The sequence below is a fragment of the Neoarius graeffei genome, chromosome 27 (assembly GCF_027579695.1).
Source record: "Neoarius graeffei isolate fNeoGra1 chromosome 27, fNeoGra1.pri, whole genome shotgun sequence".
Taxonomy (NCBI): Eukaryota; Metazoa; Chordata; class Actinopteri; order Siluriformes; family Ariidae; genus Neoarius; species Neoarius graeffei.
In genome coordinates this window covers 31,236,236-31,262,076 of record NC_083595.1, presented here as the reverse complement: position 1 = coordinate 31,262,076, position 25,841 = coordinate 31,236,236, and the positions used below count along the sequence as shown (strand labels likewise).

The 25,841-nt window shown below is 44.2% G+C and overlaps 1 protein-coding gene across 7 annotated transcripts in view; it reads left to right on the top strand.

The window, feature by feature from the left end:
• The window catches only part of tcf12 (transcription factor 12), a 156,261-nt gene that overhangs the window by 116,855 nt on the left and 13,565 nt on the right, over window positions 1-25,841 (top strand). For 6 of the 7 annotated variants that reach the window (XM_060911285.1, XM_060911283.1, XM_060911282.1 and 3 more), the window contains 7 exons: window positions 879-1,011; window positions 3,764-3,816; window positions 20,571-20,670; window positions 21,067-21,206; window positions 21,384-21,528; window positions 21,810-21,880; window positions 25,282-25,423. In XM_060911285.1, coding sequence (XP_060767268.1) covers window positions 879-1,011; window positions 3,764-3,816; window positions 20,571-20,670; window positions 21,067-21,206; window positions 21,384-21,528; window positions 21,810-21,880; window positions 25,282-25,423 — 784 coding nt within the window. Of the gene's footprint in view, window positions 1-878; window positions 1,012-3,763; window positions 3,817-15,363; window positions 15,609-20,570; window positions 20,671-21,066; window positions 21,207-21,383; window positions 21,529-21,809; window positions 21,881-25,281; window positions 25,424-25,841 lie in introns of those variants that run through there. The other variant, XM_060911287.1, reaches the window with a different exon arrangement.

The window sequence follows — 25,841 nt, the reverse complement described above, 5'->3', positions numbered from 1 at the left end:
AGTTTGAATACATTTTCATTTCTGTTTCGTGTTTTGTGATAGTGTGTTATAGCTGCGCTTTGATCTTCAGCGTCTCTCTTTATTCTTAAACCTTCCAAACCATTTAGATAATTGGACCATGGTTGTAATTGGCCTCTTAACCCAGTTTGCTGAGGGCAGGCCACTCAAGTGGATATCACTTTAAGATACGACACGCTTCAGGACAACCAAAGGAGGAGTGTACACTAATCTCCTATTTATCAGACTCTGGGTTAGAGCTACTGCACTCACTCACTCACTCTCTCTCTCTCTCTCTCTCTCTCACACACGCACATAATTGGCTCTCAGGCTGTGAGTTAGTGGCTCTGTCTGTTAGATCTTTGGGTTCTGTAACAGCCGCTTTGTCGAATTAAGCCTATGTGTATTTCAGAGGATCCAACTGCTTCTGAGACACCTTTCACACTCTCTCCCGCACTTCCTCCTCTCTCGTTCTCTCATCTTCCTCTGTCTCTTGGCCTGATGTCCTCGGCTGTGTGAGGATGTGCCCCAGGGCCTTGATCACACCTGATCAATAACAGTTCACCGCCTGCTGGAGCAAAGGCAATCGCTAGGTCAGACTGATTTGGATCGATTTCTCCTTGGACTTAACTGCTGACATGGCCACATCAATTAGAGTGCTCCAAAGGGAATTAAAAAAAGATGGAGAAAAGAAAAGCTGAAAGTCAAACATTGTTTCGAATTGTAATAAACCACGAAATCAGTTTTGTTTCGTTTTATGAATAATCCCCTGAATTGTATTTTCTCTCATAAGAGAATATTGTGCTTTGGAAACTAAACTAAAATCTGATTGTTTTGCATTTTTCTGGGAATTCCTCAATGTTTTATTTGTTTCCCTGCAGTCCACTCTGCGGTCAGACATGGGATTGGCCAGCCCAGGACCTGTGACCACAGCCGGAAAGTCCTCAGCTCCTTTTTACTCCTTCACAGGCTCCAATCCACGAAGACGCTCTCTCCAGGACTCCTCTCCTCTGGGTTTGTATCTGCCTGTTCCTCTCAGGAAGTTGGTTTGGTGTGTACTTGTAGCGCCAGTGGGGAAAGGGGCAGGTCGTAATGGTTTAAAATGTTTGTTATAAATCCTGTTATTTGCATGATGTTTTGGAAAACAATAGCTTTTTGTGTAAAGATGGCTAGTTTCTACACTTGAGGCTTCAGTTTACGTTTTTTCAGCACAGAAATAGTTACGCTCCCTGCCAGACCGAAGCTGCTTTGCTCTGATCCGTTTTTTTTTTTCAAAGACAACTCTTGAGGTATACACGTGTGTATGTACATGTGTGCTCATAAGTTTACATACCCTGGCAGAATCTATGATTCTTTGAGCATTTTTCAGAGAATATGAATGATAACACAAAAACATCTTTTCCACTCATGCTTAGTGGTTGGGTGAAACCATTTATTGTCAAATGACTGTTTTCTCTTTTTAAATCATAATGACAACAGAAACTACCCAAATGACCCTGATCAAAAGTTCACATTCCCTGGTGATTTTGGCCTGATAACATGCACAGAAGTTGACACAAATGGGTTTGAATGGCTACTCAAGGTAACATCCTCACCTGTGATCTGTTTGCTTGTAATCAGTGTGTGTGCATAAAACCTGAGTGAGTTTCTGGGATCCAGACAGACTCTTGCATCTTTCATCCAGCCACTGAGGCCAAGTTTACATTAGACCGTATCTGTCTCGTTTTCTTCGCGGATGCACTGTCCGTTTACATTAAAACGCCGGGAAACGGGAATCCGCCAGGGTCCACATATTCAATCCAGATCGTGTCTGGTCCGGTGCTGTGTAAACATTGAGAATACGCGGATACGCTGTGCTGAGCTCTAGCTGGCGTCGTCATTGGACAATGTCACTGTGACATCCACCTTCCTGATTCGCTGGCGTTGGTCATGTGACGCGACTGCTGAAAAACGGCGCGGACTTACGCCTTGTATCACCTTTCATTAAAGAGTATAAAAGTATGAAAATACTGCAAATACTGATGCAAATACTGCCCATTGTGTAGTTATGATGGTCTTTAGGCTTGCCATCCTTCCACTTGCAAGTGGTAAGTGACTTGCGCACAGCGGCTCAGTCCCGAATCACTGCTCGTGCACTTCACTTGCGCGCTCTGTGAGCTGCGCAGGGCCGGAGTGCGCACCCTCCAGAGGGCACTCGCTGTTCAGGGTGGAGTGATTTGGAGCGCAGCCGCTGAGGAGGAAGCGCTGAGCCACAATGACACATTTCAACTTACGTGCCGAATTAGTCATGTGATTAGCGTATCCGTGTATTGGCGTTGCTGTGTGCACGCGAATCGTGTATTGGCGTTGTTGTGTGCACGCTAATCGTTTTTAAAAACGTTAATCTGATGATCCGCTGATACGGTCTAATCATGAGGAAAGCAAAAGAATTGTCAACGGATCTACGGGAAAAGGTAGTTGAACTGTATAAAACAGGAAAGGGATACAAAAAGATATCCACGGAATTGATGATGCCAGTCAGCAGTGTTCAAACTGTGATTAACAAATGGAAAAGCAGGGGCTCTGTTCAAACCAAACCACGGTCAGGTAGACCAACAAAAATTTACGCCAAACAGCACAGAGACAAGCCTCAAAACTTCTGGAACAAGGTAATTTGGAGTGATGAGACCAAAATTGAACTTTTTGGCCACAACCATAAACGTTACATTTGGAGAGGTGTCAACAAGGCCTATGATGAAAGGAACACCATTCCTACTGTAAAGCATGGAGGTGGATTGCTGATGTTTTGGGGATGTGTGAGCTACAAAGGCACAGGAAACTTGGTCAAAGTTGAAGGAAAGATGAATGCAGCATGTTATCAGCAAATACTGGAGGCAAATTTGCACTCATCAGCCCGGAAGCTGCGCATGGGACGTACTTGGACGTTCCAACATGACAACGATCCAAAACACAAGGCCAAGTCGACCTGTCACTGGCTACAGCAGAACAAAGTGAAGGTTCTGGAGTGGCCATCTCAGTCTCCTGACCTCAATATCATCGAGCCACTCTGGGGAGATCTCAAGCGCGCAGTTCATGCAAGACAGCCCAGGAATTTACAAGAACTGGAGGCTTTTTGCCAAGAAGAATGGGCAGCTTTACCATCTGAGAAAATAAAGAGCCTCATCCACAACTACCACAAAAGACTTCAGGCTGTCATTGATGTTAGAGGGGGCAATACACGGTATTAAGAACTGGGGTATGCAAACTTTTGATCAGGGTCATTTGGATGTTTTTTGTTGACATTATGATTTAAAAATAGAAAACACAGTTGTTTATCAATAAATGGCTTCACCCGACCACTAACCATGAGTGGGGGGAAAAAGTTTTTGTGTTATCATTCATATTCTCTGAAAAAAGAAAGCAACAATTCTGCCAGGGTATGTAAACTTATGAGCACAACTGTGTGTGTGTGTGTGTACACACACACACACACACACACACACACACATGGCTGCTGTTGGTTCCAGGTAATGGGAAGCTTTCAGTTTGATTGCAGTTCCTCTTGCAGGCAACAGAGTGCTCTAAAAATGACACACTGCTGCTTTAATGCAACACAAAAACAAAAATATGCTTACGAATGCATGTTTTGGTGTTTATTGTGCTTTTAGTCTAGTAATATCACGGAAGTATAATACAACTATATCAAACTATGTTACACAGATTTACTGTGTCTCTTTCAAGCCGTTTCTTCAAATATTCTTCTTAATGTCGTTTCATCTCCCCTCAGATCCGCTGCAAACAAAGAAAGTACGCAAGGTTCCCCCTGGCCTGCCGTCGTCTGTGAGTGGAGCTTCATTTTTACCAGTCTGCTTTTATAAACACACACACACACACGCACACACGCTTAATAAAGACTGTTGATGTCTCAGTCCTTGGATGTACTTTGTTTTCATCTCTTCAAAGTCATCCTGCGCCACGGTGGTAGCACTGAGTGTTCTCTCTCTCTCTCTCTCTCTCTCTCTCTCTCTCTCTCTGTGTGTGTGTGTGTGTGCGCGCGCGCGCACGGCATGAGGGCTGCCACTGTTTTGCTAATCAGGCCTGTTTTCCTGAGTGTGGCTGCAGGAGCGAGGTGTGTGTAGGATGGCTGATTGATTTGTGGTTCTGCCATGCGACACTGAGGCCTCCTCTATCTCTGGGTCTCACGGGAGTCAGTCTCGGGGCCTTGAGCTGTCATAGCCCATCCCCACTGCTGCTCTTTTGATGTTTAATTAGTCATTATGTTGCCTGAACAGGAGGACAGGCAGAGATTAATAGTGGCGAATTGGGCAAAGTTTCCATGGGCGATAATCCCACAGCAGAGCAGCAGCCATTAGGATGCAGAGGAAGTGCGGAGCTCAGCTTGCCTCCGCCTGCGCCGCCTGCCTCATTAATATGCATCAATCACACAGTCAGCTGCTGATTGTAAGGAAGCCCAGTGCGTGGTGAAAGCCTCCATTAAGGCACTAGTAGCAGCACACGGTTTTGTCAGAGTTTTGTCAGTGCTTTCACAGAGGGATTTTTTTTTTCCATGCTAGAACAAAAGAAAGGCCTTTGATAAGGGTGGCATGGTGATGGGATTTGCTTTTGGTAGCTTTCGATATACGTGCCGCACCATTGCTCCAACCAGTTAAAAAAAAAAAAAGTCAAGCATGGGACATAAAGGCGGAGTTGTAGAGGATTTTTTTTTTTTTTTTTCCCGTCTGCAAAATTTGTGTTTGAATACCAGTTTGCATTGAACAGTGAGTACGTGCAGGGTATTATGGGAGGACATGCAGCACTTTCTTGCTTATGCAAGTAGTGTGAATAAGAGAGGAAAACAGGAGGGGGACGAGAGATTGGTTGCCTTGCGGGGTACGTCTCTTTGTTGTGTAAATGGACGTTAGGCTTTTATTTGTCAGCGCTTAACACATGGGCGCAGGTGCACTTGTGTGACTCATAACTCAAAGCCGTCCAATTCAGAACAGGCAAAAGCAGTGACATGGCCGAGGATAAAATACAGCAGCACTCTGTACCTCACTCCTTAACAGTGATAAGACACCAAGGTTCACCATATTCTCACTTTCTGAAGAGTGTGTGAGTGACGGACGTGGGAGTTCGTTGGAGGCCAGGCTGCATACCGAGTCGCGTGTGAAAGTTCTAGGGAGAGCCAGTGTGTCAGTCATGGACAGTGGTGTGTGAGCAGCATGGATTTGAAGCATCCTGTGACGCATAAGGTATCTAGCTGTTTGAAGGCACTGGCGAGCACGCACACCTGCAGAGCCATGCTGTGTTCCTGGTGCAGCTGTGGGTGTGTGTGTGTGTGTGTATGCGCGCGCGCATGTGTGTGAGATCGCAGTCTGCAGGGTACCTGTATGGCGGGAATGCAGCTGCAGATGCCTGAGAAAGCTTTTGCTTGTGTAAGCACCAGAGCCCCACTAGAGGCCTGAATAGCTGCTTGATAAACAAAATGAACACAATGCGTCCCATCATTAATCCCTCCACAGGGAACACACTCTTATTTATTTCTTCCCTCTGCACCTATGCAACCTCTTCCTGCCTTACCTAAAAATACCCTAACTATTTACATTTTAGCCTCGTCCACATTTCGTAAGGGTGGGGGCGAACGTGTGTGTGTTTTTTTTTGTTTGTTTGTTTGTTTGTTTTCTTTAACAAAAGTAAATATTTACGGGAACATCCGCGTTGTACTCGAACGCTAAGGCGGTTTTTAAGATGTAAGGTTTAGGAAGAGTCTGAAGAAGTGGTTTGAGAATTTACAAATGTTTATACCCATGTTCATTTTGTGTACAGGGCTTTTTTCAGGATGGAGAGAGGACAGAAGCCATATTACCCCCCCCCCCCCCCTTTTTTTTTTAAAAACACTGCCTCAAAATTTCCAATCTGATACTGAATACTGAAAATGAGCCCAACGTCTGTGTATGTATTTGGGCCCATTTACACAAGGACGCTGTCGGGTAAAAACGACTAAATATTTTATCGGAAGTGCCTTTCGTCTACATGGGGACGGCGTTTCCGAGGCTGAAAAACGGAAAAAATTGAAAACGCCTTCCAGAGTGGATAAGTTAAAAACAGCCCCCGTTGCATATCCGTCTAAACTACCCAATACGTGAAACTCTGCTCGGATCTGCTCACGTCGGGTACGCGTTTACGTCATACATATGTCATATACTGTACATGCCAGCCCGGGAAGTAAGAAAGTAAGTAAAAAAGTAAGAGCATGTCTGATTACATCGATCCAACGGACCTTCAAGCTGCTCTGGCAGCTTTAATAAACGTCCAGGAGTCCTTCGAACATCTATACCGAATCTGCACATATACCGTTAATGAACAGAGGCGGGTATAGTATGCTCTTACTTTTTTACTTACTTTCTTACTTACCATAGCCAGAGTAGTCAAAGTTTTCGCGGCGCAGATGTGCAGATCAGACAAGACGGAAGACGTTGCGCATGCGTGCAGACATAGCGGAGGTCTTTCACAGCACCACCTAGCCGCCTGGCATGCACATCTAATTGAATTCCACACATTTATGCGTCACCGTATAGACGCAGATTTCCTCCTTGAAAACGGTCGTGTAGACGCGGAAAAAAGTGAGAGCGAAAACGGACTTTTGCGTTTTTGTTTCTGACCGTCCCCGTGTAAAGTGGGCCTTAGTTTAGAAATAGGGTTAGACTGCTAATTTATTGAGTGTAACATAATGTTGACACTTGGCTCATGTTTATGGCCTGGTATGTCTTCATTTGCAGAATATAAAGTCCTAAGATATCATTTTGGCCTGAACATGAAAGCACTCGAGTATCCCTTTCCCACCGATAAAGCACTTGTGACAATTCTCATTCAGCAAAATGTGCTGAGGTGAGGGGCGTGGTGCTGTTGCCATGGCAAGCTGTACACAATGACCGTCGTAAAGGTTTCAACAGGAATAAAAGGTAAATAGGTGAAATCAGTAATAAAGTCTCGTCGTATGTAACTTTTGTTTGTTGAGTTATCTGCTGTGTGTAGACAGTGAAGGGTTTGACTTTGGATGATTTTGATATGTTGTTAGTTACTAGAATATGAATTTGTTAATATTTTATACCCTGGTGCCCAGGAGAAGGAGCTTTCAGGTCCAAGCTATTCGGACAAGTTGGTTTAAAAAAAAAGAAAAATATATATATATGAGCATAACTGATATTTATGTATAAGCTCACAGTTGACCTGGGGTCAACTGTGCAGGAAAATGGGGGCTGCGATAGTGAGGTGAGAAAGAGAGTGCAGGCAGGGTGGAGCAGTTGGAGAAGGATTTCGGGAGTCGTTTGTGATAGGAAAGTCCCAGCAAAAGTGAAAGGTAAGATGTATAAGACAGTAGTGAGACCAGCTGTGATGTACGGATTGGAGACCGTACCCTTAACGAAGAGACAGGAGGCAAAGTTGGAGGTGGCGGAGTTGAGGATGTTAAGATTTGCGATGGGAGGTTGGACAGGATAAGGAGCGAGCACATCAGAGGGACAGCACATGTGGAGAGCTTGGGAATTACGCTAAGAGAGAGGAGACTGAGATGGTATGGGCACATCCTGAGAAGAGATGCAGAGCATGTTGGAAGGAGAATGTTGAGGATGGAGCTGCCAGGCACACGAAAACGAGGAAGGCCAAAGAGGAGATACATGGATGTGGTGAGAGAGGACATGAAAGTGGCAGGTGTGGTAGAGAAGGATGCGGAAGACAGGGAGCGATGGAGACGAAAGATCTGCTGTGGCGACCCCTAATCGGGAGCAGCCAAAAGAAGAAGAAGAAGAAGAAAAAGAAGCTCAATGCACTTTCCAGTGGTGATATGCACATCAGTGCTGTGACTTGTTCTTCAATCCCCCAGCACTACACACAACGGCCAGAGTGCCATGGTTGGTGGTAAAATGATTTACATATTAATTAGCATGCACAGATGATACTTTTTCTCTGATTAGGAACATGCCGGCATGTGGAAACACTGGCGGGGGTTCTGGGTTTGAACCTCACGGCCGGCTGGAGCCTTTCTGTGTGGAGTGTGCATGTTCCTCCCCATGTCTGCATGGGTTTCCTCCCAATTCAGAGACATGCAGATTAGGTAAAAGGTTGTTGAACTTGTCGTCCGTTGCTCTGGATAAGAGCGTCTGCTAAATGGCAGTAATGCAAAAATAAAATTCAGCACAAAACAGATATGTTACACTTAGGCTTATTACACGCAGTCACCTCATGGTGAAAAATGTTGACTGAAAATAAAGGCGATAGCCAGATTCAAATAATCTAATTGTGATACGACAACAGAACACCAGAGCTTATAACCCAAAAACTAGTCACTGGCTGGCTGACTTTTTGTTGAGAGTGCTATATAGCAATAAGAGTTTCTTTCAGTGGTACTAAGTGACTAGCACAAACCTGTTCCAGCATGACAATGCCCCTGAGCACAAAGCAAACTCCATGAAGGCATGGCATGGAAGAACTCGAGTGGCCTGCACAGAACCCTGACCTCAGTTCCACCAAATGCTTTGGGATGAATTGAAACACCAACTTCATGTCAGGCCTTCTTGTGGGACATCACTGTCTGACCTCATGTGCTCTTGTGACTGAATGGGCACACGTCCTCACAGCCACGGTCCAAAATCTAGTGGAAAGGCTTCACCGAAGAGTGGAGACTGTTGTAGTAAAGCAGCAAAGAAACTCCATATTATTGCCCATGTTTTTGGAAAAAGATGTTCAGTTGTCAAGTGTCCATATACTTTTCGCCATATAATGTGATTTGTTCATTTTCCTGACTTTGTATTGATATTAATGCGCTTAACTAGCTAACTAGATTGTTGTACCTTATTGCATTATATTAGCTCCTACTTTAAACCTTCGTCAATTACATTTCCCGGCAACCAAAATACAGAACTGAGCAAACACGTTGGTGTTTTACTTGCATTTGCTCGTACATTAAATAATCTGTCTACCCCGGGTTCGGTTGAGAACCAGGTAGAACTGTGGGACAGTTCGTTAAAAGGTTTGCTCCAAACACCAACACTGCCACTTGTTCAGTGGAAAACACACACTAGCTGGTGAGAGAGAATAGCAGCGAGTGTGTCATGGGTAGTCAGTCAGCAGCGGCTGCCGTCAGGCAGCTGTTTGGGCACCTGTGCTGAAGGACCCAGCCTGACTGTCTGTCTGATTATAGAGTGAAAGGCGAGAGTTCAGCATCTTATGCTATGGGCAAGAGAAGGTTTCTTGTCGGATATTCATGCATGACTGTGAGGCTGGAACTGTATAAATGTCCAGGCTTTTTTTAAGCGCCCTTGTCACCAGCTTGTCGGCTTGATGTGGCGATGAGCCAAAGGAGAGGAGTTAGGGTATTAATGAGAGCGGGGGAGATGACTTGCATGGTCAACTCCCTTCTGGGTCTTTTGCAAGTGAGAACCCTGGCTGTGAATGACAAAAAAGATTGTCATTTGCTCTTGACATATCACTCAGACCCTTGTTTGGGTGCAAGTTGCACTGCTTAGGCCACGGGGAAGCCGACTAACACCCAGCTCTCCTCCTTAACATTGCATCTAATGACACCGAGAGGTATGTGCGCGCGCGCACACGTTTCCTGTAGAGAATCTACTGCAGATCCTCCTTTCAGAAATACTGAGCTGGATTTTTGACTCGACAGCCATCTACAGGCAGCCACAGCGTATGCAGGCGTGTGTATGTGTCTCTTTGAAGCTAGGGCCCTAATGCAGGGTCAGGACCTGACTGAGCAGGCCCTGCAGAGATGGACAAGCCTCGGGATAAAACAGCCCACTAAAGCTGTGTAAGAATAACTCCAGAGATTGAGGTTTGATGTGGTTCTTTCATGTGGCCACTGCTCTTTGTTCTTTAAAGAATCACTGTTCTTTTGGTTTTGTTCTTCATCAGTGCTGTGGGCTTTTGGTCTTGCGTTTCTGTTTAAAAAAAAAAAAAATTTTATTCCCCACCAAAAGCTTCTTATGGAGTCACGACATGACCGGCATTGCATGTCTTGGAGAGTACATCACACTGGTATTCCTTTTGGAAGACTTCAATTCTCTACTTTCCCAGAGCTGTTGAGTCATCACGTCTCTGCTTGCAGGTCATCAGGTCATAATTTCTCCACCAGGGGGCAGTCGTCTTAGTATGCTTTTGGATATATTTCTGTGTTGGTGTGCGTGTTGGAGGGACATAAACACACACATGTATACGCACGGTCTGGAGGGAGATGAGCTCATCAGATAAGTGATTAGATAGATGCTTGTGGTTTGACTGGCTCTGATCCTGAGCAGAGATGTGCCCGTCTCTGGGAGCACCACTGTTTATCTGGATTTGGGCTGCTGAAATTTACCACTGACAAGAGAAGCCCAGATAATGGAGGTGACAAACAGCTCAGGCCCATGCTGCTTTCATCTACGAGAGGGAGAAAGAGGGAGCAGGGGAGAAAAAGACCAGTTGGAAGAACCAGAGAGCAACGAGATTAGACTCATTACTCACATTCCACTCTGTTGTAAATTATTTACGCAGGGAGGGTATGTGTGCAGATACACGTTCACAAGAGTCCGTGCACGTACGTCCCCAATTCTGCTACCAAAAGCCTGCTCTGCCAACAGTCGGCTCTGAATAGTTTGAGCTGTGGTAGATGTAATGATGTCGCTGAGCTTGTGCCTGGTTTGTACCTGCACGTGAAGTTTTAGGCCAGAAGGCAGATGGATGTTGGGTAACTGGCTGAGGTCCATTTTAATTGGTTTTCAATCCTGCTTGCTTTTGTGCACTGGCACAGTGACAGATGGGTTAGACGTAGACAAACTGCTTGGCAGGTTACAAGGTATGTCATAGTGTATCCTAACTTTGGTTTGATTTTCAGCCATGTAACAACCACCTTACATAAGAACCATGTTTGGATATCTACTTATACCAGTCCCCTTGTGTTTAACAGCAGCAGGTCATTTATCACAAGCAAGCGCAGAGGAAGACTGAAATGGAAACAGCTTTCCTGAGTGTAGCTTAGTGAACAGCATTCCTCAGTTCATTAAAAGCACAATATTCACTCATAAAATTCTTTTAAAAAATGTCGTTATAAGAATGAGGAATGTAAGTGTGGACCCTCTCATAAATCCTGCAGTTTAAAGGGTTAAAGAAAACAAACAATTAAAAAAGAAATCGTATTTCATTACTGGACCTGTGTGCGTTTGTGGTGATTGAAGAAACATCTGGTTCTCAGGTCTGGGTCTCCTTTGGGCAGCTGGACTGCTATAGTGTGTGTGTGCGCACCTAATAGAACAGCGAAACTGACTAGAGTGTCCAGATTAGCGATGATTCTTAAAGCATATACTCAGAACCATGGCCTCACTTTTCGTTTATAAACGCCTGGAGACATCAAGAATGGCACAGGAATAGTTTTAAGTGTTAACAATAAATCTAATATAGTAATTTTTACGATTAAAGTGATTTATATAGGTAGCGGTCTGCGTGAATGACCTTGACGTCCGTAACGTCACAGCAGGAAGTCTATCAGTCTCATTGCCATTTCCGCTATACTAAAACACAGCGCTGACTGCAGCTCCGATCCTCCATTTTGAGCTAATTTAATCGCCATGCCACGTAGATGTGTTGCTGGCCGGTGCAGCAACATGACAGAAGGTGGATTTACGTTGCATTCATGGCCCAAGAATGTTCAAACTGCAAAGATTTGGACGCGTTTTGCGAGAAGTTCACGGGCACATTGGACGCCTATGAAGTGGTCTCTCTTCTGCTCTGCACATTTTACTGAAGACTCGTATGAGACCTCTGATCTGTTGAGGAGCGTTGGCTATAAGCCTGTGTTGAAAGAGGGTGCAGTACCAACAATTAAAAAAAAAAGAAAACTACAAGAAAAGGAAAGCATTTATTTATTTTTTAAAAAGGAAAGTACGTTCAGTTGCGCCAGTTCTCCCGGAATGTGAGACGAGGGTTGTTGCTAAAACCCGGGACGGAATGAGATGCGACATCGCTCGGGCAGTGACCTCCCCGCTGTTGTTGCTAAAACCGGTGATGTCCCGTCCCGGGTTTTAGTAATTGCCTGAGCCCAGCAGTAATGGCAGAGTACTCCGTATGAAGAAAATGGAGAATGAGTGGAGCAGCCGTCTGATTTCTCCACTAGATATTGCTGCCATCTCGCCCTTACGTGGAAGAAGCGAATGAATGGAGAACTGAACAAAGAACTGAAAGTCAGATTGTTTCAAGACCGTCGGCCACAAGATCGGCCTTCAAGAAGTGAGAACGCAGACGGGTAAGCTCCGACTGTCATTTGGATACAAAACAACAAAATCAACACGTTGTTTACCTGCATTTAGATTAATCCATGTAACTTGTATTGTGTGTTTAAGTTACCGGTATAAGATTATTTAATTTGCTTCAGAACATGATTGTCTCAGTTCATCTGATTATTTAATTAGCCTTTTACGTTTTTTCAGTGAAAATGCATGCATGTACATGTATGTTGCATAAGTTATAACACCCATCCTGTTTTAATGAGAGTCAAGCCACAATCAGTGAAGTCAAATCAGTCTTAGTTGAGCAAGTCGGTAACGGGATTTCTTACTTTCACCATAAATTTGTACTTATATGATTTTGGTCTATAGCTGTCAAAGGCCTCGGCCTTAAAACCAGTTCCCGCTGTGACGTAACGCACTCAGCGGGGCAGCTCCAATGCCAACTCTCAAAAATATATATTTTTTATTCCCATTTATGCAGCATACAAGAGTCAAGGATGGAGATACTATCCACTCAACTGTATTTAAAAATAAAGGTTCTGCGTATCTCCTTTAAGCTTACGCACCACCGACACCATGTACTGGTCTTGCTTTACTTCACCAACTCGCCTTTTTAACAAATGTTGTTCATATCCATTTGGTTAAGATTTGAAATCTGAGCTTCCTAATACACTGCAGATGCTAAATATAGTTTCTTAACATTACCATATTTACTTAATAATTGTAACTGCCAGCAAAAAGTTTGTTTCCAGTAATTCATGATCGTGATATTTAATTTCACGTTTTATTTTTATTATTATTATTATTATTATTTTATTTTTTAATGTCAGTCATATGACTAAAGTGTTAAAATGGACATATCAGCTCAAAGCTCCTGATCATCTTGGTGCTGGAGCTGAGCTGATATTGCCAGCTGAGAAACGTTTTTTATGGAACAATTCCAGATTTGGTACGTAATGACACCGGGACCTTGCTGGTGGAAAAAGGCCATTCGCGGTAGAGTCTGCAAACAGGCTGCACGCTCGAATTCTGTTGTATGTGTAACTACATCTGTATCCACTAGGCGGCAGGTCAGAGCCGAAACAGCTGACGGATGTCTGTCAACCAGCAACGTTAGCGATTTCACCCACTATTTCCGGCAGTTTGTCACTCTAAAGTGAAATGCAGTCGTCATATAAGCACAGGTGATGGTGCCCAAGTGTTTATGCTGTTATGGTTGCGATGGTGTGTTCAGTCTGATGACGTTGCGTCAGAAAGCAGCAGTACTTTCTGACAATGTATACGATTGACACTCTCATGCTTGGTGGATCCCATCTTCACCAGCCTGCAGCTATTGCTGTGTATCGGTGCCACCAAGCGTTCACTCGTGCAGCCAAATTCAATAAAGCCTTGCCTTGGTCGACGGAACAAAATGTTCCAACTTCCTTTTCAACCCGATGAGAATAAAGCACTTCTGTACAGTGGACACTAGATATGTCCATGATTTTCTCTGCTCCTAGTTAGTCACTCCTTTTTTTTGTGTGTGTGTGTGTGTGTGTGTCTCCCCCTCATTGTGTCATCTTCAGTGAATCCATAGCTCTTGTGATTGTTGCGGTGTATCAATGTGATAGCTGGTATCGTCTGAATTTAACATGGCCGCTGTTTTGTCATTAGTTGCAATATGTTCCTCATGCACTAACCCCACTTTCAGTCCTGTGAGAATAAAATCGTTCTAGATTGTGAAGAATATGGACACATGTCCATGATTTTCTCTGCTTGGGGTGTCCGGGGTGTGTTGTTTTTTTTTTTTTTTCTTCCCCCCCTCCTTCATTGTCTCTTCTTGGTGGTGCATTCCTTATCTGGACTTGGTTTTCGGAGCCTTCAAACACACTTCTATCATGGCACCGCCCTCAAAGCATCAACTTGAAATGGCTCCAGATTTTAAAACGGTACCAGCCTGTCGATTTCACGGCCTTGGAACAGTTTAAAAGAGTCTCGCTTGGAGAAGAAAGAGGGATAAATAATAATGGAATTAGGGGGGAAAACATAAAGTATCGTTTTCAGAGAGGGGGTGGGATGGCGGGATGTCTTTCATCTTTCCATAACAGTAATGTTGTGAATGGGTGTAGGGGGCAGTGTTTGGGCCAGCACGCCTGCAGAGAGACACATGAAAGAGCAGGTCTGGCTAGAGTGGGCTTTAAAGGGACTCGCCGTAGCACACAGCACTCCCTCCCTCCTCACCACAGCAGGAGATGCGCGCGTGTGTGTGTGTGTGTGTGTGTGTCTCTCTCCTCTCTCTCTTTTTTTTTTTCCATTGCCATTTCTGTCCTTCCTTTTCTATGTCTTCTTCTCTTCCTACCTAAATTGTCCACAGCCTTGGCTCCCCCCTTTCCTCCCTTAGTGTGTGTGTGTGTGGAGAGAGAGAGACTGACTGTTTAGGTTGTAACCCCCATGGCTGTGTACAAGAGGCCCATGAGGGGGACTAAGGACTGGTTAAAGAAAAGGAGCTGTGTGTGTGTGTGAGAGAGAGAGAGGAAATTGAGCAGCGCTGTGAGCTTGCTGTCAGGCCCGACTCCTTTGCAGCTGTTGGATGTGTTCAACAACTCGCTGTGTTTTCCGTGGCCACATGGCAGGAAGCCTACTGAAACAACACTACTGACTTCAAAGTTCACTTCAGAGCAAACTCGGTGTGAATCCATGTTCCAGTACGTGGCCTATAAACACACACACACACCAGGTAGTTTGACAGTTTTGCTTTTTTCATTAAGTGAGTGAAAAGTCTTAATGTCTCAAACCCAGCCTCTCCTGATGTGAACAAAAGACCTGTCATCTTGGTACTTAAACCAGCTTTTAAGTTATTTAGTATAGTGATGAAACATTTAGCTCAGACAATTTTCCCCTCCTGTCTGAAAATCTACTATTTTACTCATCTTTTACTTAGCTACATTCACGCATTTGTTTTCAATCCCTCCCTCGGTTTTTTTTTTTTTTTTGGGAAAACCACTAAACCACACTTTCCCCCATGCTCCCTCCCTCTCGACGCTCCCTCCCTCTTTCTCCACTCCTTTTGGCTCAGCACTTACGAAGCTTAGGGGATAGAGGCCCCTCCCCCCTAACCGCCGGCTAAAATGGTTCAGCCCCGCTTTGCATAAGGTCTCTGTGAGTAGATCCATGTGTGGAGGCCAAGGCTAAAGGAATAAGTGTGTCTCAAGCCGGTTGGATGTATGCCTAGGGAGCGTTAGAGGTTTTCGTGGTTGTGTGCTGCTCTGAGACGGTGCACTTGCTGAGCGTTGCTCAGTCTGAAGCTGAAGCTTTATCATGTATTGCGCCTACCCCGTGCCTGGAATGGGCAGCAACTCTCTGATGTATTACTACAACGGGAAATCGGTGAGTGCTTTTTCTCTGGAGGGGAGAGCAGGAAAGTGCGAGTGTGTGACTGTTTTATGCTTAGCTTTTCAGCCATTGGGTTTTGTTGTATTCTGGAGAAAGGTATGTGCTGTATGCGCTGAGCTTTAAGCAGAGGTAGGGTGTGTGTGTGTGTGTGTGTGTGTGTGTGTGTGTGTGTGTGTTGCAGTGTGGCACCTTGTGACATGTTTCCATTACATCAGAAAGAACTAAGACATCAGTTCTCGCTAAAGATTTTTTTAGACAAAGTGTAATTCTGGAGCTTCTGTAAGTCATGATTGGTGAGGCAAAAATAATATCACTGCTTGAATACATTTTAACGAAACATAAAACGTATCGCAATATTTAGATGAGTATCAATGAAACAGTTGTGCGTCATTACATATATTTTTTTAAAATCCATGTTTAAAATATATATTATTAAACATGGAACACCAAATCGGAGTGTTATCAAAGTGCAGAAGAAATGGATCATATCTATATTGCAGAGTCTTATTGCCTGGTCTTACTCTGTGTATATATCTGTCAGAATTTCTGAAGTGTGTAAGGTGGACCAAGCCCACTTCCCACTCTTGTGAAAATACAGAGATAGAACGCGTTCACAGATCGCTGCCTTTTCTCTCTTCATTGCGTTCTCACTTCCGCTGACCTGTCAGTACGATGGTGTGTAAATATAGTGTTGAGTTCAGAGTGCGAATTTTAAATGGCTCCTCGGTCACCACTGATACTTGCTCGCAATAATAACAAGTGGGAGTATGGGAATGATTAAGGGAAAGAGGCTGTCTGTTGAGGTTAGACTTTCCTGTTTGCCAATTGAGCTGGGAGCAGCAGCGTTGCTGTTATTCCATCTGTTTTTAATCAGTCAGGCATTCTTCACTCTACAGGGAGCTTAATGGGACTCCTCCACCTCCCCACCAGTCCTAGCCTTTGATTTCTGCGTTCCTCGGAAAAACTTTATTTCGCGTGCCTCCGAGTGTACGCTTGGACCGCCACACGCTCTCTGACGACTGTCTTCGGGAGGCAAGGTGCCGAGTCTTACTGACAGTGGAGTGGAGAGAATGAGGGAGGCGTGTGTGTGTGGGTGTGAATGTAAGAGAAAGCAAGCGGAGAGAACGTGTGTGTGTGACCGAGAGGGAGGATTAAAGAGTGTATAAATTCACACAACTCTGGTTATGAGGAGAAAAGTTCCCAGCAGAGTCAGTCTCACACACATTCTCTTCTCAAGAGAATTCTCCATCTGTTCGCTCAATTTAAGAATGAACACATTCCCTCGTGTGCTTAGCTTTAGTTTTGTGTATTTATTCATGTATACTGAGCAAAAAATGTGTTATAACTTGAAAACTCTCTCTTCTTCTGTACATAAAAGTAATTTCGTTTTCAGCGTTGAGAGATTCACCTACTTGAGGCCTTTGACAGAGTCCAGAGACCTCATAGCCCGTTACACATACCCCATTAGGCTCTTTGTTCCTGCAGCACAAAGCCCACTTTGATCTTTTTATATTAAGTATTTCCAGGCTTATATTGCAGCAGAGAAAATGAGGAGCATGTGGGCTCGCCAGGGTCAGAGTTTAATCTTGTAATCCAAAACAATTGGTAATTTCCCAATAAAATGTCCCTTTCATCTTTTTTTTTAACAAGTTTGTACACCAAACACAAGCTAAACAAACAATAATGGAAAAAAAAAACAACCCACCCTGAGGTTCATTATTCGTCAAGCCTCACATGGCACATCTCTTTGATTTGGATGCTTTATGATCTTTTAAGTAAGAAGTTCTGCAGAGATCACGTCACACAGCAGTATTTTCTTTTCTTTTTTTTTTTTTTAGTTTTCTTTCTATATTTCTGAATGCCAAAAAACTTTCCGCCAAAAGTTGACCTTCAAATCGGCGGTTCTTGCCAAAAAAATTAGTGTTCAACGTTAAAAACCATCATGAAGTTAATTCTTCTAAATAATAAAGCACCGGATTTAGATTTCGTTCTCTTTAAGAGACTAAGTTGTACCTTAGGGTGCATCAGTTGCCCTCACTTTCATAAAATCTGATGCGTTTTTGTTTGGGTGTTCCTTTTCACCAATAAAGACATCCTGTAAAATTTTTTGACCACATTCAAAAGTCTAATGGTGGCACCATGAGGTTCATTTTTTGCCAAAAAACGCTTATTTTATGTTTTCGCGTAAGGTTTGAATCACAATGTTGGACTCCATTTATTGATTTCTTGTGACCCAGAGATCATGTTAAGAACCTTTGCAAGGGATTGAGAAGCGTTAATGTGATTCATAATACATTTGTATTGTTTAAAAGTAGTTGAACAATGATTCAATGAACAGCTAAAACTCAAACTGTGCTTGATAATATATTTAGAATATGTACTAAAAATGTGTATCTAAGATATTTGGTATACTCTATAAGGTGCCATAATGTTTCATGAAAAGTGATTGAAATTTTGTCATAAAAGTCATAAAATAGCAGCTTTTTCCATAACTTTGAGCTCCTGGTGCCACCATTAAACTTTTGAATTTTGTCAAAATATTTCACCCAGTGTGTTTTCTTACCAAAAGGAACATAAAAACAAAAATGCATCATGATCGGAGGAACTTTTCATTTTTAGGGGGCAACTGATGCACCCTAATGTACCTGTTGAACACGGAACCCGTCAAGCTTTCAACTTTTAGATGATTCTAAAAGAACTTGGCCGTAAATGTCATACGTGTTGTGTCAGGACTGTGCGAGGCTGTACAATAGGGGTGCATTGTGTGTGAGCAGCATGCATTTTTGCTTTGCTAAGTGTGTGAGATGGGAGTTGAAAAGGAAAGCCCTCGGGCCTTAGTTTGATTCCAAACAAGTGACGTGCAGAGACAGGATGTTCTGTTGTCACTTGCAGCCCTGCGGCTCGGCACTGTTTTGTGTGGGTTTCTCTTCAGCATTGCCCTGGTTTTTGCCTTCCGTTATCGTTTATTTTTAAGAGGATGTTTTCCCCCCTCACTCTTGCGTCTTTTAACCTCCGTCATTTGGTTTATCCGTATGTTGACAGCTTAATGGTTTTTCCATGTGGTGTTGTGATGGGTGTCGGGTAGAGATCAAAGGAAGGTGTGACGGGGGAGAGGAGCAGGGAAGGTGAGCTACACAGAGGAACCTTGCCCTATTTACATCAACTGGCACACTTTCAAACTACTTTGGGGGGGGGGGGGGGGGGGGAAATGCAACCACAGATGTACAGTATTTGCATCCATCAGAACACCATCCTAGCATTAATGCCATTTTCAGGCTGCGATTAATCCTTTTGTTGTTGTTTTTTTGTTTTTTTTCCAATGACTCTAGGATAATTTTGTATTCTTAGGATTAGCGGTTTGGTTTTTAGGATCAAAGTGATAAAGGAAAAACAAAACCCCTCACATGTTACATGTGTAGATCAGAGTGTATGGGATGATTGACAGCCCTTTAATTAATGGCTTGGTCAAAGAGAACACACCCCCTCTCTTTCCAGCTCCTGGTGGTGCCAATGTGGGGCGCCCGGTGTTTTGGGGTGGTTTATTAATGGGTCGGCTGGTTAGCTCGAGCTAAAGAGGGCAATTAGCATTATCCTCAGCCATATGCTGTCCATTGAGCCCTGAGGGTGAGTCAAAGCCCAAATCTGCTGCTCCGCCTTGACCTGACTTCCCCGGGGAACTTCCACTGGCCGGGCCACATGTGTAAGCACACGCAGTCAATCACATGGCACGACACTGCCGCCTCAGCAAGGTGCTTAGCCACATCCTGCTGGATAAGCTGTCTGAAGACTAGGGCTTTAGATGCTGATGATGCAGCTACAGGGCGTGTAGAGGTGTAAGACAGACACAGAGTGAGCTTGGATAAATCGGGCAAGCGCTTTTTCATCCCCGACTTGAAACATGAGCCTGTCAAAAGAAAGAAATAGTGGATTTATAATAATAGGGATGATTTCAAGTCAGATTTATCTCTCTGGCTGCTGATGTGCATTACTTGAGACATCTTGTTTTTACACTGACGAGTTGAAAGGCAGGTCTTTTCCTCACAGCGTATGTGAAACACATTGAGTCGAACAGTCCATCTTGGCCAATGAAGTCACCTTGCCCATCTGGTTCATGTTAAACTGATTGGTTTTCACTAACATGGCGATGCAATCAGCCCGTTCTGTGGCAGGTGAACAGAGGACACCGTTGTTGTGGCTGCACTGAGTTATGCCTGTCTCACATAATGATGGATAATGAGCGAGATTGTCTTTCGGCAGCAATACTTAACCTTTCCTCCCCTTTTCACTCTTCTTTCCTGTTTCAATCCATTCTGTTCTGCTCTCCCCCTCTTTCTCTCTGTGGTGTGTGGAGCTGGTTTGGCCCCATCTGGAGTAGATGAAGTCAGAGAGCTACATTATGGGTTCTGGGTGGCTTTGATCCTCCTCTTCTGGGACGGGCACTGCTGCAGCTGCAACCACTGCACTGCTGGCCCAACCCAACCAAGCCCAGAGGGCCTAAAATACACACACACACGTAAAATACATGCATGAACAAACACGAGCGCACATAAAGCCACATATGCATAAGAACATGAAGTGTGTGTGTGTGTGTAGCATGCTTACCCATTTCATTGTGTTCCAATTAAGCTGTAGCACGTGCGCACACAAACCTCAAAGATAATCCTTTCCGTTTTCCACACAACATCCAAGTTAGCCCTCTGTTACATGATATCATTTGTATGTTGACTGTATGTGACAGTTTTGTTGTCGTCTTCTAGGAAAGTCTTAATGTAAATGAGCATTTAGACTTTGCCGTAAGGATGTTTAGTGATGTGAAACTGTTCATTTCTTTTATTGGCATTGGGTTTTTCTGTCTTTTTTTAAGCATCCTCTTTCTGTGTAATTATGTAATCATTTTTAGACAAATTCTTGTAGTTTCTCTTAATTTAAAAAAATATATATTTCCACTTTTTGCAGGTTTATGCACCATCCCCAAACTCGGATGACTTCAACAGAGAGTCCCCTTCCTATCCTTCCTCCAAACCTCCCAGCAGTATGTTTGCAAGCACTTTCTTTGGTAAGTGTTTTTGTTCTGCCTTCTGACACTTTTATCACAAGAGGGGTGCGTAGACAGGCATACACACACACAGAGTCTAAGATATAGCGCCTTTAACGTGAGGCATTACATTGCAATAGCTGCTTGTTGTTGTTGGTCTGGGACTGGATGTCTGTGGTCAAATCTGAAGTTTGGTTCTTTAAACAACCACGAAGAGGCACCTGCTCTGATTTCATACATCCACTCATTGCTTTGTCATTTTAAAATCCTTTTATGAGCACTTTTTATGGTGGAAATTTGTCATTATGGTTTACCTCACTGTCTTGGCTTGAACTAGATGGTAAGGCATCAATAACCTCTGACAGACTGTAACTCTTATATGATTGTAATCAAATTCACTGTTTCCTCATTAATCAGACGCAACCCACAACTCCTCTGACCCATGGAACTCGTCCAATGGTATAAGCCAGACAGCTTATGGGGGAATGCTGGGAGGATCTTCATCTCACATGCCACAGTCTGGAAATTACAGCAGCCTGCACTCTCATGACCGCCTGGTGAGAATATCACACTTCTCCACACTGCTACTTACACTTTATAAGCTTTGCAAAGTACACCTTCAAATTAAAGTCAAAGCTGCGAGGGTGCTGACGCTCACACATGTCTACACTTATCACCTTGCAGTTCTCACTACAGCATTGTTTGATGATTTTGTGTGTGCGTGTGCGTCACAGAACTACCCCCCACACTCGGTTTCCCCCACGGATATCAATGCCAGCCTGCCGCCTATGTCCAGCTTCCACCGCAGCACTGCTAGCAGCTCGCCCTTCGTCACCGCATCCCACACCCCACCCGTCAACACCACAGAGGGAGTTATGGGTAAGATATGCTATTCCCCACCAAAAAAAAAAAAAGATAATAAAATCCAAATATGCTTGAGCACACACTTCCAAAATCTACCAGATGCTTGGAAGATTATTTTGGTCGTGATATAACTTTATCCAGGCTTTCTTTACCACAAGATATTTTGAGCGCCTGGATCGTCCCAGTTGTTGGTAAAAATCAGAATGTGTGTAATTCGTACCAGAGATTAGATGATACCGTGCGCCGTAGCCTTTTATTATGGTCCATCAGTAGGTCATTCTGCATTGTCATTGCAGCTGCAGCCAACAGAGGTAATGCAACTGGAAGTTCTCAGACTGGAGATGCACTGGGGAAAGCACTCGCTTCGGTAAGGCCTCACCTTGCTCACTAAATGCTCTCCAGCAGATAAACATCATGATGTATAATACGCACCAAGTGTAAACATTCTTCATTTTGTCTGCTTTTGTAATCAGTATGTTAAAGTGCAGCGTGTGAAGCCCCAGATTACTGAGCTTCCTAATGTAATGGCATGGTTAAGTCTTTAGAATAGAAGACTAGTGTACTTAGTGAGCGACAGCACTGAAAAGCTGAGAGACTGAATAAGGTCAGAGGAAGGGTTTGTGGATGTTTGTTAGACATAAGCCAGGATAATTGTTCTCTTAATCTTACAGTGTACAAGAGAAGAAACTGTACATGAAAATCATCCTAAAGCCAATGGATTAAACTTCGCTTTGGATAATGAACTCGGCGTGTTTGTGCTAGGTTCTGAAACTCAAGCACACAATAACCTTTCATTCACTCAGCTAAAAAAAACCCCACTTATTTTTCATCCTGGGGAACTGCCATACTTTAGACAGCTTACAGTAATCTTAGTGGGTTGTTTTTTTTTTTTTTCTCCCTTAGACTAGAAGTACATCTGGGCTCATTCCTCACTCTTATGATTCTGTGCCACTGACAGCTAATACACACAGACTGTTACAGTGTCGACCTATTCATCCAGCTCTTATTTTACAGTGCTCATAAACGGCTAACTGCACAAACTGTCAAGCCCACAAGTGCACACTCTGGTGTACACACAGCAAGAAAATTGTGGGGCTGAACGATAATCACAAATTAAGTCTTTTTGTATTCGGCGACTCAATACCATTAGCATGACAAAGCAGCAGCGAAACGGACACGGTGGGGCCTGGGTGAGGCCTGCCGCGCTGCCCATTGTGCCCCTTTTGTTGGCGCTTCTTTTAGACGGGACGTGCTTATTGGCCCCCCGCTGTCAGGGAGCAGCGTGACTGATGAGGGGGCGGGGCTGAGTTTGTTGTTGGTAAAATGAGCGGTGTTAGAGCGTGAATACGGCAGAAGTTGCCTGGGCCGATCAGGGTCAGGAGTCACAGCTATAGAGCAGCAGCAGACAGAGAGGCTCAGAGACTTTATTTGTTTTACTGCTTTCGTGCAGGCCACCACTACTGTTGTGACTAATACTGGGGTGACCTCCTTAAGCCAATTTTAGCTTAATGTGAGTTCCTGCTTCCTTGCTTGCAAGTCGTCTCTTTAAGCCTGAACTCCTCAGCTGCATTTGAATTCACGCGGGTATGTTTTAGTTGAGGATTATCATCTGTGTGGATGAACAATGATCCTGTCGCTTTGAGACAATGTGGGGGGTAAATTACTCTCTTCACCCTTTCCCCCCTCTCTCTCTCTCTCCGTCCTACCATCCCCTCTCTCTCTGCGCCTCCACTCCTCAGTTTCCTCCCAGAAAGAGATGCACTTGCTAAGCCTCAGGCAGGATTTGCAGAATTGATTGAAACACAAAAGTGGCATTTAGGATTTAATAAGTAGATTAGTAATGATAATGACGGTACCAGCATTTTTGAAATTCAAATGAGCGCTGTGATCCCCCGTGAGATATGTCCTGAAACTTTAGACCCATTTAGAATCAAATCCTGCCAGATCTGCATCGTGTCCGTTCTAATTAGCGGGAATTAAATCGAGTCCTCCAGCCAGCCCTAGAGTGTTTTCCATAGCGGAAACCCAAAACATCGCTATCAAAGAAGAAGAATGCAAGATGTGCTCTAATCCAGCCTTTGTCTAAACAAAAACTAAATCTTCTGAGGAAGTTTCTGAGACTTTAAAGAAATATTTCGGCCTTTCTCTGGCTAATCTCTGTCCACTGCATCTGTAGTGCCTGTGCTGTTGTGTTGTCTCCTAGCACACTTGTACTAGACGTCTAAAAGCAGTTATTAAATTCAATAAATGTTCACATAAATTAAAAAGTAAATTTAATTACCGAAATAACAAATTCTCATCTCATTATCTCTAGCCGCTTTATCCTGTTCTACAGGGTCGCAGGCAAGCTGGAGCCTATCCCAGCTGACTACGGGCGAGAGGCGGGGTACACCCTGGACAAGTCGCCAGGTCATCACAGGGCTGACACATAGACACAGACAACCATTCACACTCACATTCACACCTACAGTCAATTTAGAGTCACCAGTTAACCTAACCTGCATGTCTTTGGACTGTGGGGGAAACCGGAGCACCCGGAGGAAACCCACGCGGACACGGGGAGAACATGCAAACTCCGCACAGAAAGGCCCTCGCCGGCCACGGGGCTCGAACCCGGACCTTCTTGCTGTGAGGCGACAGCGCTAACCACTACACCACCGTGCCGCCCCTGAAATAACAAATTAAAAATTGAAAACAATTTTATTTATCTTATGATGGGATGGAAATAAGCTAATGTCTTTCCCAAGCAGGTCTTCTGGAGTTTTGGCCAACGTTGTATCACTGGAGCACTACTGTTTTTAAAAACAAAACAAAAAATCCAAACATCTCATGTACCATCAACACTCCATCCCTCCTCACCACAGCAGGAGACGTGTGTCTACCTCACTCACTCACTCACTCACTCACACACACACACACACACACACACACACACACACACACACACTGGTTTAATGTGCTGTGGCTGGCCGGTGCCTGATGCAGGCAGGCGCTGGTTATTGGGCAGGCAGAGAGGCGAGGGTGCTGCTTTATTACCTCTCATCCATAACTGGAGATGAGACACGGCAGGAGCCGCGCAGCCACGCAGCCACGGAGCCAGGCTCATTCACTCTAATGAGCTCCCGAAGAGAGATTAATGACAGTGTCCTCTCGCTCTCCCTCTCATTGCGCTCTATTTCTGGTTCTCGCTTTCTCTCGTTTCTTTCTCTTCGTTTTCACTCTGCATTGTGTAGGTGTCTCCCAATCTATCATACGTGCTATCGTGCAAAATAAATATGAATTAATGGAAACGTTGATATTTAAGTTTATAAAACTTTAAACAACTTTAACCAGTATTTTAAAATGACTTGCCAACATCTAGTGACCTGCTATTGTATATAATTCATATAACTGTTGTGACTCATATGTCAGCGGGGTGCTGTGTGAGGCTGCGTCTTCCAGAAAGGCAGCAGAACTATGAGCAGGGCATTCTGGGAAATGAGGCCAGTGTGCAGGTGTCATGCAGAGCACTGTGCACAGAAGGTGTTTTATTATTATTATTATTTTTTCTGCAGCCATTAGAAAAGGCGGTGTAGGTTGTTAAAGCCCCATATGTATGCAGTGGGGTTTTATAGCCTCGTAGCCAGTAAAATCAGCAGAATTGATGACCCAATTCTGGCTGTGGGATACTAACGGAGACCATAAAGCCAGAGAGGGGAACGACAGGTAACACTCAGACTGTCTGTGAGGTTTCATTGATGGTTCTCTCTCTCTCTCTCTCTCTCTCAGATTTACTCTCCTGACCACACCAGCAGTAGTTTCCCCTCGAACCCATCAACCCCGGTGGGCTCACCCTCTCCTCTCACAGCCCAAGCGGGCGCCGCCTCAGCAGGTACAGTGGTGACGGCAAGCGGCCCCCCTGGAAGGGCAGGTAAAGTATCACTCTGATGATCATTCTGTACTTATACGCGACACACGGTCACCTCCATACCATATATTTCTCCTGCTGCCTCGTCTAACCCTCACACTGCTTATAATCATTTTCACCCTGTACACAGCTCACATGCTCCTTATTCTGTTTTACACACATACACACACCTGTATTAACTATTAGCTCTCCCTGGCTGTAATCACATGAATAGAGGCGCTCTAATGGATATAAACCAACATGCTATTATTTGATACATACGGTATCTGAGCTGCCTAGGTATTGATCTGAGGGATCCAGGTTATGACTCATGATCATGCAACTCGATCTGCTTCAATGATTGACTCTTTCGCTGTGCTGATTTGATTGCTACTCATGTCAGAATATTGAAAACTACAGACACTGTAAAAACCTGGTTTAA